Raw genomic sequence first — 16,666 nt, 5'->3', positions numbered from 1 at the left:
GGCCTCCCATTTTTGAAAGCCATACTAAAGGAAAAGACATTTTTCTTATATCAAGATATTTGTGAATGAAGGTACATATGTTTTAAGTTCAAATAAAGTGTTTCAGTTATATCTTTGGTTTTTGTTGTGATTTATGCTTTACTGACCTTTTCAAGTAACTGAGCCAATTGCTGACCCAGACTGCATCTGGTAAGAGGGCTTCTAAATGTCACAAGGGAGTTTCATCCTGCTCTTTCACAAAGATTTTGTAAAATTTTTAGCTGAGTAAGTTTAAAAAATCTTTTAAGTTATGTTTTAGGTTTTAGTGCTAATTAAAATCAATAAATTAGGTTAATATATATTTATTTACTAAGCACATGTGAAAGCCCTTTTTAAACTGAAATACTTAGCCACAAGTAAAACAGAGAACAGATAATTATTTGTGACTCTTGCTCATTTACTAGCAACTTCCATAAATTATCCAGATTGTTTATCTGTATATAAAAATCACCAGATATATGTGTTTTCTTCTGTTTATTTTATATTCTATAAACCAAGGATGGGAGTCAAGTTCTTTTTGTTAAACATTTTAATATGCTGTTATGAACAGGTCTATTAATTAATGCAAATAAAATTCAATCCTATTCCTCAAGAAGATTATAGTTCAGAAAGCCATTTTAATAAACAGCTATTATAGCAGAATCCAAAGGTACGTTTGTGGTTTTTCCTATGGTTATACATTTTCAAATAAAAAAAGCCCTTTTGCATGATGGTATAATTAAATACCTTTTAAAAGCGTGAATTAGTCAACCTTTGCTTTTATATTTATGCAGACCGCTAGCAGAGAGGAAGCAGGAGGAGCCATTGGCATTGGTTTAACCTCTAATAGATTAGGAGAAGACAATTTATATTAAATTTTTATAAGATTCTCATATTGTAATATTGTACTTGGTCAGGTCCCAAAGCTTTAGTCTGCTGGGAGTGCCCTGACACTTATCTTCTAGATTATCAGAACTCCTACTTCAACAGTTAAATTTGTATAGATTGACTCTCTATTCTTGAAATGGGATTTGTTCATTCAGGCTTATAGTAGCAGAAATCCAAATATTTTTTTCCCTGAGCAAACATACCATAGGCATTAGGTCCTGGTGTGTGGGATCCTCAGCCTGTCACAGAATTCATTATGCCATCTGCTTCAACCAGAGCAGTGTATCTTCTACTGGCAGACTTTATTGAAGTTGCCATGGCTCAGGATTTTAAAAAAAGCAGGTTTGGCATAAGATGCTTGCTTTTGAAAAAAAAAAAAAAGATCATGCCTGCTGTAGATTTTAAAATAAGCATTTGAAAGGATTCCCAAATGCTTCTTCTCAGTAAAGAGATCTCCTTTCCATTTGTGATTGTAGGTCACCACTGTAATAGTTGAATGATTGGTAACTTTGGTAACCTAAGGAGTTTTCTTTTTAATTTTTAAGGATAGGTGACACGCTCCTAAGTATGAATTGCTGATGTGTTGTGAAATGTTTTGATAGCTTATGTCAAAGGAAGCTTTTTACCTAATGTCTTATCCAGGAATGATGTCTCAAATGCCCACACCCACACACACACACACACACACACACGATAGGGATGCCATGATGGAAAATCTAGATCACAAACTACATATTAGGTGTGTGATTTTGTGCATTTTTGTTATTGTAAAATGGAGTTAATGATACTGGAAGGTTTCTAGGGAAGATCAGATCAGAGAAGATCCCTTAAAAATGGATAAATATTCTGTAAATATATATTGAGTACTGACTCTGTGAAAAGCAGTCTTCTAGTGTCTGAAGCTATAGTAGATAATAAAAGAGTCAAATTCCCTCCTGGAGAATCTGACTTTCTAGTCTTTCTCCATTGACTGGGATGGAAGTGTCGTGATGACAAAGCGCATGTCTGTGGTGATAATTACCATGAAAAAAGAAAAGTAGGTTAGGGTATATTTGTGGCACGTGATGTGGGGTGCTGGCTTGAATAGTGTCATCAGGGATCCTTCTCTGAAGTGTACTTGACCACACCTGAATGAAACGAAGCAGCAGCTCATGTGGCTATCTTGGGGAAGGATATACATGGCTGGCAGAAGCCTTGGCCATGTGAGAAACAGCAAGACAATTGGTATAGCTTGAGTGAAGTGAGAAAGCAGCAGAGTACTAGGAAGAGAGTAATCCTGAAATGCCATTGGTGTAACTTTTGCTAGATAATTGCAGATAAAAAGCATCTTAATAGAAATATGAAATAAGGGGTTGCTGTTTTTGTATTCTTTTATCCATTATTCAGCTTTTCCTTGAGCTCTTTATAACTGGCACACACAGGTAATTATAAATTATTTTTCTAAAATGGAATTATCTTTTTTTTATACTTATGTCAACATTATAAAAAGTTATAAAGAATGGAGAAAGTAAATGACCCTCTGTAATACCATCTCTCAGGGACAACTAGTGTTATGGTGGGCGTTTGGTGTATACATGCCTCCAGATATTTAATGCATACATAAGCATCTTTTTTTTTAAAATGTACATAGGACCATATTCTACACAGTGTTCACTAATTTGCCTTTTTAACTTGAGAGTATATATATATGTTTATCAGTGTGTTTTAAGGAGTACCCTGAAATATTGAACACACAGAATAATTAGTTCCCCACCCTTGTCTAATAAATAGTCCTACATTGAATACCTTGCTTGTGCATCTTTGCTTATTATTATACTTTTTCTCCTAGAAATAAATTTCTTGAAGTAGAATTGCTGGGTCAAAGGGTCTGGGAATTTTGAAGTCTCATATGTTCTTCATTATTACCTGTTTTGGGATGCTTTCTATGAAATAGTTTATGGAATATCAAATTTGGTGATAATTTACATATTACCCTTAGGTAAACAGTGCAACTCCCACAACTTCCAATATTGAATGTACCCACATTCCATATCAGAGCTCGACTGTAATTCCCACTCTGCAAAAGGAATCATTTTTCTTGTCTCCAAGTAATGGGAATCAGGAATCACATATGGAATCATGTGCTCCGCATATCAATGGGAAGCCTGTTTGTGATGAATTTGATCAACTGATCAAAAATATGGCTCAGGTAAGAACATTTCTTCCTATTAATTATGATAGAATATATAAAATCTTAAGAGTACAATAATGTCCCTGGATAATTTGAAGAATACAGTGAGTTTTATAACATATGGAAAAATTGGAATGAAAAAGAAGTGTTTATTTTGTGGGCGTTTGGTTGGTTGGGAGATTTTTCCATTACCACTTTTCTTTTTTTGCATTATGAGATTTTAAATTTAGTGTTATGTCTTGTGTCCTAGAAACATTATTCAGAATAAATAAGATGCCCTCTTCTCGGTGGTGCATGATAATGATTTTATTAGAGAAATTTTTCTTTCTTTTTTTTTTTTCCTAATAATAAATAATGTTGCCAATGAGATGACTGTGACTACATTAATTGGCTTTTTGATGTATGTCTTGTCTTTGTTTCCTGAACAGGGTCGCCATGTAGAAGTTTTTGAGCTCCTCAAACCTCCAAGTGGTGGCCTGGGATTTAGTGTTGTGGGACTAAGGAGTGAAAACAGGGGAGAACTGGGAATATTTGTGCAGGAGATCCAAGAGGGCAGTGTGGCTCACAGGTGAGATTGCTTCAGCATCTTCTCAGGTTTGTATACCACATTCAGAAGGTGTTCATCACCATGGACGTTGAAAAAAACAAAATCAATTAGAAAGCAACAAAAACCTGAATGTGATCTGTCATTTACCAGTTTTCAGAAGTCATTACATTGTTGTGGTAAAATGCAAGTCTATTGAAATGAGAATAGCTTTTAAATACAGTTATAACTTAAATTACTTTTTAGTAAGAAAAGACATATTTGACTAGAACATTATTTCCACTGTTATTAAATGGGCTCTTTTGACTAGATTGTTAAAATTATTATACAGATGGGAAACAGACTTGGCCCAATGGATAGGGCATCCGCCTACCACATGGGAGGTCCACGGTTCAAACCCTGGGTCTCCTTGACCCGTGTGGAGCTGGCCCATGTGCAGCATATCAAGGAGTGCCGTGCCAAGGTGTCCCCCGCGTAGGGGAGCCCCACATACAAGAGTGCGCCCCATAAGGAGAGCCGCCCAGCGCGAAAGAAGGTGCAGCCTTCCCAGGAATGGCACCGCACACGTGGAGAGCTGACCCAGCAAGATGATGCAACAAAAAGAAACACAAGATTCCCGCTGCTGCTGATAAGGATAGAAGCGGTCACAAAAGAACACACAGCAAATGGACACAGAGAGCAGACAGCTGCAGGGGCAGGGGATAAATAAATCTTTAAAAAAAAATTATACAGAAATAAATAAAAATTGCTCATATTATTTTGAGCTCTAATTAATATGTTTACAGTAACAAGGAAATACAGGATCAATACTTTCATTTTTAGAACATATATATAATAGACCATTGAAGAAGATAATGTATAGATTGAGTAGGTAGCTGAAAAGAAGAGGGCTTTTAAATAGGAGGGCTTAATTAGGGATGGCAGTTGATCACCTGAAACAAAAATATATTTCTTAAAAAGTAGAATTGCAGAAAAAAGACTTGTGAGTATGGAAATTAGAAAACAGGATTAACAACAGCCTGGAAATATATGCTAAAGAAACTGTCTTTTCCATGACAACTGTCAGTTATCTTCCCTCCTTTTTTCCCTTGATAGAGATGGAAGACTAAAGGAAACCGATCAAATCCTTGCTATCAATGGACAGGCACTTGATCAGACAATTACACATCAGCAGGCTATCAGCATCCTGCAGAAAGCCAAAGATAATGTCCAGCTAGTTATTGCCAGAGGCTCATTGCCTCAGGTTATCAGCCCCATAGTTTCCCGCTCTCCATCTGCAGCCAGCACAATTTCAGCTCACTCTAATCCGGTGAGTACAGATGATTTTCAGAAAGAACAGGACATATTTTTCTAGGGTTTTTCTTTTTTTTCAGTTCACAGGTTTCTAATTCCTATGGGTGCTTTGCACTTCCTGAGTTTTATCCTCTTTATTCTTTTATCTCCCCCTGGCCTGATTATTTGTTATGTAATCATGAGTAAGTTTCTAGCCCCAAAAACACCTTTGCCTTTCTTCATATAGTTTTTTGTTTGGCTGCACTCCTCAAAAAAGAAAAATTAGTCCTTTAACAAAATTGACTTTATCTTTAGACATATAATCTTGAGTTTGCTTGCAAATTATAGAATTACATTGTTACAGTTAGCTGTCAGTGACTTTAAGGACATGTCTAATTTGGAATCCCATTTTAAGGTGAGATTATGTGGAAAGCCTTCTTATTCTTAACATGAGACAGTTTTTTCTTTGATATTTTCTTTCTTTTTCTGTTTTCTCCTTTTTTTTTAAGAAATTCTACAAAGGATTTTGAAAATCATTGCCTCTCTGATACTGGTTAAACGCAGTCACCATCATGATGCATTGATAATGTCAGGAATGATTATATCAGTGGCGGTCACACTCTATTGGAAGTGAAGTATACCAAATGAAAGGGACAAAAGTTCATTGTTAGGGCTCATTATGTCTGAATTCAATTGTTTAATATTAATCACAAAACAATAATAATTATAAAAATCCCAACTCTAGTAACAATTTTTATTCTTCTAAATTTTTGTAAATTCACATGGGAGTTTTATTTTCAGGTTCACTGGCAGCATGTGGAGACTATCGAGTTGGTGAATGATGGATCTGGTCTGGGATTTGGCATTGTTGGAGGCAAATCAACTGGTGTAATAGTAAAAACCATTCTGCCTGGAGGAGTAGCTGATCAGGTAACCTACTCCAAGAGGTCTTTTATTCTGCTTTATCAAATAATATGGCCTTATCTTAACTCTGCTATTAGAAAGAGGAAATTTTGGCTTTAGATAATGTTGAAGAAAGTGACTAAGAATTTTGAATTTTGTTGGGCTATCTGTAAAGTGTTTTCGTAGACCTGGGAGAAAATATGTTTTTAAAAGGCACATATCTTGTTATAAAGAATGATCTTAAGGTGTTTTAGTACCAAAGACTAAAGCCAAGGTTATGGTTTTCATCATTGCAGAGGTAGCTACCCTTTGTTTCATAATCATCACCCTTCTTTGTATATCTAATCAGCTGTTTTATAGCTACAAGGTACAGTATTCCTAATTTTGTTACTCTAGGAGAAAAATATATAACTTGTCCCATTAGTGATGGTCATTGATGTCATCTTTGTATGGGAAGCATAGCCAATTCTTTTTACTTAGAGTAATTCATTGAAACATTGCTACTTGTGGTATGTGACACTTGCAATATGTATGCGAATACTTTTAATTTATTAGTTATAATTTATATTTTATTTGACAAGTTCTGCTAGTTTAAGTTACTTTTGTTTATAAACCTGCTTGTTTTTGCATGTATATTTGAGCTTCACACTGGGAAGTTAGGTTCATGAAACATTTCTCATGTTTATAAAAGAACACCTATTAAATGGCAACCTTGTCAGTAGAAGTTTTAACAGTAACACAATATTATGCAGATTTTTCTTCCCCTTAAACATTAGCTAGCTTCTAGCTGGTATCAGATGAAATGACCCCAGTTGATGGGTTTGTGATACATATGCTTTATCACTAATATAGAGCTGCACTGTCTAATGTTGGAACCACTTGCCATATGCCACTTGTAAAATTTAAACTAAATAAAATTAAATTAAATTAAAAAATCAGTTCCTTAGACAAGGCACATTTCAAATGATTCATAGTCTCATGTCACTAGTGGCAGCCATAGTGGACAGTACAGAATGTGTCCATCATCACAGAAAGTTCTGTTAGACAAGGCTTGCATGGAGGCTTGTAAGACTGCTTTTCACCCCCCTCATGAATTTCCATCTCACTTGGACATCATTTGAAAACAAATTCTTAGCAACATTTATAAATAAAATGGGCTGGCAGAAAATTGTGGTATTAATCCCATGCTTTCTTTTGGCTCACAGCACATTTATTAGAGTAATATGTATTTGCATAGTGACTTCATTTTTCAGTTTTGCTTCACGGCCTTTTCTTCCTCTTTCTGTTCCTGAAAATAATCACCAAAAGACTGAATATTTTCTTGCATCTAGTGGGTAGAAATCAAGTTGAAAAGCTTACAGGAACCATTGATTTAAGGAATATTTGTACACTTCAGTTACTTATATTAAATGGTACAGGAATATTTCAAAAGATAGTTAATATTACAGCCACATGTTTAGTGCCCCTTGATTGGTAATTCATATCCTTGCCATTTAGAAATTATTCTCTTTCCCTCATTTAGGATTCTTGTCATGCAGTTAAAGTAATAATTGCTTGATTATTCAACCAATCTCTTTTCATTCAGCATGGGCGATTATGTAGTGGAGACCACATTCTAAAGATTGGTGACACAGATCTGGCAGGAATGAGTAGTGAGCAAGTAGCACAAGTCCTCAGGCAGTGTGGAAACAGAGTTAAGTTGATGATAGCAAGAGGTGCTGTAGAAGAACTGACAGCACCCACCTCTTCGGGCATCACCCTCTCTTCGTCCCCATCTTCTCCATCAGAGATGCAGGTAAGTAGGTAGCAAAATTAATGTGAAACAGACAAGAGCACTTGACAGTGATGTTTATATAGAAATTAGAAATTAATGCTCATGTGTTAGTGCTAAAGCATAAACAGAATTTAAAAATAGGGTCATTTCAGGACCAACCATATTTTATTAAGCAGGAATACTGTTTAACAGATAAAAAAGAGATTGTTTAAAATTTCTAGATTACTGCTTTATATTTTTCTATTTGTCTCTAAAGAGCACATTCACAAGAATAGTATTTTGAAATATAGATAAAATTGTAAAGGATTATTTACTGCTTAGGAAGAGGATTTGGCCCAACAGATAGGGTGTCCACCTACCACATGGGAGGTCCAAGGTTCAAACCCCGGGCCTCCTGACCCATGTGATGAGCTGGCTCATGCGTGGTGTTGATGCGTGCAAGGAGTGCTGTGCCACGCAGGGGTGTTCCCCGCATAAGGAAGCCCCACTCGCAAGGCGTGCACCTGTGAGGAGAGCCGCCCAGCACAAAAAAAAGTGCGGCCTGCCCAGGAGTGGCATCGCACAGATGGAGAGCTGACGCAGCAAGATGATGCAACAAAAAGAGGCACAGATTCCGGGTGCCACTGACAAGAATACAAGGTGACACAGAAGAACACACAGTGAATGGACACAGAGAACAGACAACTGGGGCGGGGTGGGGGGGAGAGAAATAAATTAAAAAAAAAATTAAATTTTTATTTCTCTCTCTTAGTTAGAAGGTCCCCTGGAGGTGGGTCGTAAGCCCTAATCATTCCCTTTTAACAACTTTCTTTTTAGATTTTTCTTTTTTTTAATGTGTGGAGGTTGAGGGTTGGTGGGGGTGAATAAGGCTTTCCCCAACCTTTCACTGTTATTGTTTTAAGGTATGCAATAGAAATGTTATCAGATTTGTAATATGAAGTCACTTTCTTTGGCCTAGTTATATAATCTTTTAAACCAAAGTCATGCTTCTGGGATTGTAACAAAAGCCTTATTCATAGGCATAGCATTCCTTCGTTGTTCTGACTTGATATGAAAAAAGCTGAAAAGCTGGAAAATTTCAAAATTATTGGAATGTGGTAGTTATGTTAGATAGTTTACAGGTCACAAGCTTATGGTGGATAAAATATCAACAAAATAATTTACCCAGGAATCTCTTAAATGTTTTAGAAGAGAATTATGCCAAATTTCTAAACAAACCTTATAGCAAATGCAAGTCCTACATCCCTTTCCCATAGATATGAAATCATCTCTATTCTTTGTTCTGTTAAAGTTTCTTTCTAACCAGTTATTGTATTTTTAAAAAAAATAATCCTAACCACCTCCACAAGTCCTTTAAAACTTTATTAGAACACTTGAAATTTCCATGATTCTGTTGTTTTTAGGATTGAGTGTGTTGCTATTTTTTGCAAAGAGAAAGAAGAAAGAAAGCTTGTTTATGAAAGTATTTAAATGACATTCTTTTGTGGTAAACAAAACATTTTATTCAGCAATACATAAATGAATGCAATACCAAAAACCACTTGATATAATTGAAAGCTTAGAAAAATATCTATTCTGTGCATATCATCATTTCTGAAGCTTGTGCCCCTTTTAAAACCACTCGATAGTCAAATTGCCACCCTCTAAAATAGCACTTGCATGAGTCTTATTAAAAATAGAAAACACATTTGTTTCAATTGAAGCAGATTTCATCCTGTCATTTTCTTGTAATTATCTAAACTTTAAACTTTTGCTAAGTTTGCACAGATAATTATGTGCAAAGAAAAAAATTCTAACTTTACGATAAAATTATATCTCATTTAGGTGGATCATTAATGAGATACAGTCAGAGTTTGTTTAAAGAAAATCAGAAAATATTACCAGCTACCCCCAACCTGTATGTCCATTAGAGCCCAGACCCTTGATTCTGTTGTGTGTTGCTAAGGGTTCTGTAGAATCTGACACCACACTAGTTCATAATGGCAATAGCTTATTGATGACTTATTGTACCAGTCCACTAGTGCTTAATTTAGGGACCTTTTACCCTTCAGTCCATTTGAATGACAAATCGGCATGTTAGAGAAAGCTGATGTTTGAGAAACCTTCTCTCTACTATCATTCCAGGAATGAAGGGTACCAGTACAGACAGGTATATTTTCCTCATAGCTTTTTATAATAATATCTAAATTTATAAAACAAATAGACAATTTTAAATAGTTCACTGCTGTATTTCACTGGTCTTGAGAATGAGTCATCAGCTGATTCACAGTGTATGTGGAAGATGGAGTAACTCCTATTCATGGTGTTAGAATCAATTACCAACTGAAGATACTAATAGCAACTAACATTTTCTGAGTGGATACTATGGTCCCTATATTCTACTAGAGACTTTATATACATTTTTATCATTTAAAAGCAGGGACTCTACAACTAGGTTTTTTCCAGTTTGATTCCTGCCTCTAGTATATTACTAGCTGTTTGGCCTTTGAAATGTTTCGTGCTTCAGTTTCTCCAGGAAAAGTTAACCTAGTAATTACCTCATAGATTTGTTCTAAGGATTAAATGAATTAAGATATATCAAATACGCATTACAATTGATATTAGTTGGATTTGTCATTGGTACTATTATTCCTGAGATACAGCTGAGCAAAGCAATGCTTAGAAAGTTTTTGGCAAAGCTAGATTTAAATTTGTTGATCTGAATTCAAAACATAAATTCATTTCACTGTACTATGTCTTGTGTCCTTCAGAAATGCAGACTTGCCATCTCTGCAAATAGAATCTATTAATAAGAAAATACTTGATTTTTAAAATAAGTAATTTAAGACACAAGCAATAGTGTACCTTTCTGGTAAGGGGAGTATATAGGATATAAAAAAATTCAATAAGCAACTGCAAAGACAATAATTCTCAATCAATTGAATTAACACTGATCATCCAGAATTAGGCAAGACTTTACAGGGTAAGGGCAGTCTTCTACAAAATTGTCTTTCAGGTACCAGTTACAAGTTTGGGGGCCCTGACGGCCTTCACTTCTGACCAACTGGCTACAAATTTGGGTGATCCCACCACCCTCTCAGGCTTGATAATTTGCTAGAATGACTCACAGAGCTCACTGAAGTGCTATACTTAGGATTATAGTTTTATTATAGTAAACGGATACAAATAAGAAGCCAAAAGAAGAGTTGCAAGGAGCTTCAGGTCTGGGAGGGTCTCAACTGCAAGCCTCTGTGTCCTCTGCTTGTGGTATCAGTGTGTCAGCCTCCTGGAACAGCAGTGTTGTTATCCATCATGGAAACTTTTGAACTTCGAGTGTCCCAAGTTTATCGGCATGATTGGTGGAATTAATGCCCATATGAGATGCCTGTGCCAATCCCCTGCCCACAAATCGGGTTGATGTGGGCTAATGTGAGCTGACATGGGCTGCTGTGACCTGGCTCAATGCCACAGCCTCCTAATCATATGGTTGGTCCTTCCAGCCCCCCCTACCCTAAGGCTGCAGATGGGACTGGCCCCACCCTATACTCTGAGGTGTGGTCCTGGATCCACCATGAAGATCAAAAGACACTTCAACACAGGAAATTCCAAATATTCAGAGGATGCTTTCCTAAGAACTGGGGACAAAGATCAGCCACTTTCCTTTTCATTATGCCATTGTGAGGTTCAGCTTTATTGCTGACGTTCCTGTCTGAGTAAAAGTGAAGCTGAATCCATTTTCTTATGATTGAAAGAGTAATCTCTATTGTAATTCTCTTTACATCTACCATATTGTTCATAAATAAAGGCTACAGTTTTGGACTTGTATGTTTACATGTTCATTTAATTCTCTATATTTATTTATCAATTTTTATTATAGGTTGATGCTTCTACTCAGAAAAATGAGGAAAATGAGACATTTGATGTGGAACTCACTAAAAATGCCCAAGGATTAGGAATTACCATTGCTGGTTACATTGGCGATAAAAAATTAGGTATTTATAAATATCAGATTTTTTTTATTTTTAAAAATTAATTTTTAGGGGGCACTGGAGATTGAACCTGGGGCCTCATACCTGGGAGGCAGGTACTCAACCACTGGCTACAATTGCTCCTATTTTGTTTTTTAAACTTAGCAATTGACTTTGAAATCTTTATCTTATGTAATAGTGAATCAGCATTATATCTTTTCAGATTGTTGGATAAACTGAAAACTTCCTCAGTAATAATTCAATGTGGGCAGCTCTGATACTGTATTTATATGGACAAAACAATTGTCTTATTTTCTAGCCTAATTTCTGCTAGTGATTTTTGTTTTTGTATCTTCTTGATATATGTCAGTGCAAAATTAGCATTTTATATTTGAAGAATGGATATTATTTAAAGGTGTTTTGTAAATGTGTCAAATGACCTATTTTTTATGCTAGAACCTTCAGGAATCTTTGTAAAGAGCATTACAAAAAGCAGTGCTGTTGAACATGATGGAAGAATTCAAATTGGAGACCAAATTATAGCAGTAAGTAACACATTTAATACTAGCTTTGTTAATTTTCTTGTTGAGAAATGCATTCTCTTAGTTCTTCCAGTTTTGAGAATGACAACTCAGGACTAATTTAAGCTTGCTTTGATGATGTAAGGCAGTCGCTATAATTGCCCATGTTATTATTTTGTGGAGGTAAATTATAGCATTGGATAGATGCTTTAGTGATACAATTCAGTTTTAAAGTTTGAAACTTCTTTCTTGAATGAATTTTTGATGTCATAACCTTTAGTGTACTTGAATCTGAACTTGGGCTGTGTGCTTTTTTTTTTTTTTTAACATTAGCATAATGTCAGTTATTGGTGGTTCCACGGCCAGCATACCTTTCAACTCTAAAAAATAGACAGCGATTCTGTCTTCACTGTCCTCCACATTCTGATTTTTAATTTTTTAAGCTCTTTATTTGAGTTTTCCCTAAATGCTCTTTTTTTAAAATTAGAGGCGCTGTGGGTTTACAGAACAATCATGCATAAAATATAGGATTCTCATATGCCATCCTTTATTAACACATTGCAATGATATGGACATTGGTTATAATTTTAAAAAGCACACTTTAATAATTATACTATTAACTATAGTCCATAGTTTAATTTAGGTTCACTGTCTATGTTGTGCAGGTCCATGGATTTTTAAAAAAGTTTTTATTCTAGTAACATATATATATAACCTAAAATTTCCCCTTTTAACTACATTCAAATATATAATTCAGTGCCAGTAATTATATTTACAATGTTGCTACTATAACCACCATGCATTACCAAAACTTTTCTAAACATTGTATGATATCACTGATAGGAAATAATTAGAAAAAACAACTCATAGAGTCAGAAACTAGAATGTAAGGTACCAGGGGATGGGGTGGAGGTATGAAATAGGGAGTCAAGGTTAAAATATATGAGTTTCTGTTTGGGAAAATGGAAAAGTTCAGATTTTTATATTTATTTTTAGTAATAGTCTCTTATTTCAAGTTTAGAAGCACTGCAAACTCCTGGAGAACATTGTGCAGTGTTTTTGATCATACATTAATATTGTGAGAAATATCACCATCTTGTGGACTTTTGAGATATCAGCAGAAAGGTCCTTCACACCTGGTTGCATTTTCACAACTTTGGCAATTTGTTCACTTTTGTTTTGGCAACAGCCATTTGAGGTCCAACTCTTTTTTTTTCCCCCCAAAGAATCAACTTTACTGTTTTTTTAAAACAAAGAATCAACTTCATTGTTTTGTTTTTACAAAGACTCTATTTTGTAATTGTTAGTGTTGTGAGAAAATGAAGAAATTTTGAGAAAGTGTTATTTATTGCAACATTAAAACTCTTGTTATCCCATCCTTGTTTTACAAATTTCGTTCTGTGGCATTATTACAAGGGTAAGGAATAAGCATAGGATTCCCCCACCCCCATTTTATATGTTGGTGTACTTCATAAGATTTTATTTGACAGAGGGGTTCTGTTGTGTGTGTGTGTTTTAAGTTGACCAAACTTGTCATTAGATAAAATCAGATACTCATTCTTTTTTGACTGATACATAGTGATCCCTGCTATAAATGCAGTATGGAACTGTGATTGACAAAAACAATTACTCTAACAAGCATATAAAAAAAGTACAACATAGTCAGACATTGCATTTGATATTTTGTAACCTTGTTACTGGTCACAGGTTCTTTGTTTATATGTCTGGGGTATTTCAGAGGAGGGCATGGCAAGCGAGATTGAGTGTGCTAAGGAGTTTGGGTTTTATGAATTGTTCAACTATTAATATTATTTTTCCCCTTTAATTTTTCCTGTTAATTGTGGTATCTGGACTGCACACAATGTTGGATCTCTTCTTTCCTGAGCTAGTGCATAGGCAGTTTGCTGCCGGTGCTCAGAGTCCACTGTGCTCTGCGGTTCCATTGTGTGTGAAGTGCCCTCTTATCTTTCTGCCTGTGATAATGAAGACCCAGTGCTGGACAGGGTCCCTGAGTTAGGTGCTGGTACCCCTAATTCATGCATCGCGTTAGTGTGATCAGATTGAACAGAAATCTCTGTGTATGAAAGCTGGGTTTTTCGTGTTTATTCTGTGCCTCTCTACACACTGTTAATAGTTGTACCAGTTCCCAAGTACCTCCATGTGCTGGGCACTTGGTATTCTGATCATTACAATTCTGGGGAAGTAAGTATCTTTATTCCCAAATCATGGATAAAGATTCTGAAGAGATCGGATATTGAAACTAAGTTCAGAAGTCTGTGATTATTCCATAACAGCAATATATTCTGTGCCAATACTATCCTCTCACATTTGGATAGGGAATATATTTTTAAATGCAAGTCATCATGTTCTGAAATTAAAGGAGAAAATTCATTTTTTTCCTTTAATATTTAAAGTTTATAGCTGTGTTTTAGGCCAAATCATATATATTCAGTTTTTATTAATGAAACTAATTTTAAAGTGCTGAGCTATAAAAATCTATTGCAAATCTGTTGGAAAAGAAAACTTGCAACCTAAAGTCCCGTGCATTTGAAAAACTTTAGTGTAATATCACTTGAGATTTTTTTAATCAGTTTTTTATCTTCCTTACTGCCCTGAGAGTAAATAACTCATTCATTTTAGATTAATTTTTTGTCTTTGAGGTTTAAAGAATATAAAATTTGGCATGGTTTAAAAAAAAACAACTTTCTCATAGAAACCACTTTTAATACTTTATGGTTAAATATTCCAAAATTTTTCATCAATTTATATTTAAATGGGACCATACTATACTTGTCTTTACATTTTTTGTATTACTTAAAAGTATACTTGGGAAGTCTACTCATATCAATACATACAGACCTATTGTAATATATTTAAGCAGTCTTTATTTATCTATAGTTATATTATTTACTGTCATTTGGTGTTATTAACAGATTATTGCATACCACTGTATATGTACTCTCTTTTAGGGACTATAGCTTGAAACATTTGAATTTAGTTTTATTGCCATATTAGTATTGTTCAGATTTGACTTTCACTTACTTTGTTGCTTAGTGCTTTAATCTTGTATGGCACAATTTTGCTTTACTTTGAGTTTTAAGTTCTAATTAATCTCTCAGTTGGCCGGAGCAGTTTGAGAAACTTTTCCAGGAAAAGAACGTGGTTAGTAGATGTTTCCAAACCTTGCGTGTCTAAGAACATCTTCTTTTGACTTCGTTCGGTTACAACAATGTGTCTATGGAAGACAGATAATTGAACAAGAAGGATAATCTTAAACAACTTTTTGGCATCATCTGTTCCTTTTAATTTTCAACGGATGAGGTTCTTCCTTTTCCTCTGGAAGAAATATTAAGTCAAGTCCTACAATTTATATTATTCTTAGAGATAAAATGTCCTATGGCAAATTAAATTCACCAAACACAATCCCAATTTTGTAATATTCACTTCCAAATAATAATCTAATTTAAACCTCCTCTTCTCCCCCCAACCCAACAGAAGTCTGCTATGAGCTGATGACTTATTAAGGGATAGAGGACATTTTATTCACTCTGTTTTTTTGCTACCTATTCTTTTCATTCCCCCAATTCTTATTGTCATTTCTGAACCCAGCAGGATAAAAGTTGGGAGAAGGGAGAGAGAGTCAGGAGAATAGGGTATCTGTCCTTGACTTGTACTAGTGTAAGTGGGCTTTGTGCTGAGTGATCCTGGTAGCTGTTTAAATTTTACTATTAGTGTGCATTTTCAGTTCAGTGGAGATGTTTAACTTAACTTTCCATGACAGATGATGGATTTCTCATCTGGCTGACTCTTCTTTCTTTAGCTTCTCCTTTCTTAGAAAGTCTACTACATAGATTCTCTCCTTTACATCCCATAATGCCCTAGGGGTACTCTGGGTGGGTTTCAAAGTGGCCTCAGCCTGGCTTTCTCCTGTGTGTGGCCCTCTTTTGGTCTATAAGAAACATGTATGTATTATGTGCTCTGACAAACTCAGGAGTTGAGCAGGTCCCAACATAACAGCATTTTTGTCTTTCTATTAAAGCATCTAACCACTTATTTCTTATTCACCACATGGGGTTAGACACAATCCACTGCATCATTCACTGCTACAGGTGACATAACTCTTCCGAGTTGAGGTTAAGTGGGAAATGGTACCACTTTTCTGGGGGTGGAAGTGGGATGGGGGCTTCCAGTACTCTTTCCTAAAAAAAAAAAAAAAAGTCATACTCTCTCCTCAAAAAGAAAAAATCCTTTCCAATATTTCCTAACCTTCAACAACCCAGCCCTTTTATGCCCCAATTGTGTGTGAATTATAGATTGCTTGAACATCTACCTCATTTAAATTTCTTCATGGTAGCCCCTCTCACAACTGACTTTGGTATAGAATATCCACAATCATGGCATCTCATCAAGATTTGCTTTTTAAGATACATTACACTGGGTATAAAACTCTTGGTTCACAATTTCTTTCCCACAAATTCTATAGGTAACTTGCTCTTTCTGCTGCCTAAATGCTGGCAGATTTTTTTGTTAGTTTGTTTGATCCTTGAAATTCAAGAATTTTATCAGGATATGTTCTTGTGTTGGATTTTTTTTCTTTCATTTTCTACTTTTTCATGTGCTTCTTTGATT

At 35.2% G+C, this 16,666-nt stretch overlaps 1 protein-coding gene across 19 annotated transcripts in view; it reads left to right on the top strand.

Moving 5' to 3' along the window:
• The window catches only part of MPDZ (multiple PDZ domain crumbs cell polarity complex component), a 175,200-nt gene that overhangs the window by 59,984 nt on the left and 98,550 nt on the right, over positions 1 to 16,666 (top strand). For all 19 annotated transcript variants that reach the window (XM_058301867.1, XM_058301855.1, XM_058301860.1 and 16 more), the window contains 7 exons: positions 2,885 to 3,094; positions 3,505 to 3,644; positions 4,716 to 4,929; positions 5,694 to 5,822; positions 7,381 to 7,590; positions 11,426 to 11,540; positions 11,973 to 12,061. In XM_058301867.1, the coding sequence (XP_058157850.1) occupies positions 2,885 to 3,094; positions 3,505 to 3,644; positions 4,716 to 4,929; positions 5,694 to 5,822; positions 7,381 to 7,590; positions 11,426 to 11,540; positions 11,973 to 12,061 (1,107 nt within the window). The remainder of the gene's footprint in view (positions 1 to 2,884; positions 3,095 to 3,504; positions 3,645 to 4,715; positions 4,930 to 5,693; positions 5,823 to 7,380; positions 7,591 to 11,425; positions 11,541 to 11,972; positions 12,062 to 16,666) is intronic.

Source organism: Dasypus novemcinctus, chromosome 8 (genome assembly GCF_030445035.2).
Source record: "Dasypus novemcinctus isolate mDasNov1 chromosome 8, mDasNov1.1.hap2, whole genome shotgun sequence".
NCBI lineage: Eukaryota > Metazoa > Chordata > Mammalia > Cingulata > Dasypodidae > Dasypus > Dasypus novemcinctus.
Note: the sequence above shows the minus strand (reverse complement) of the source record. Positions and strands in the feature narration are given on the sequence as shown.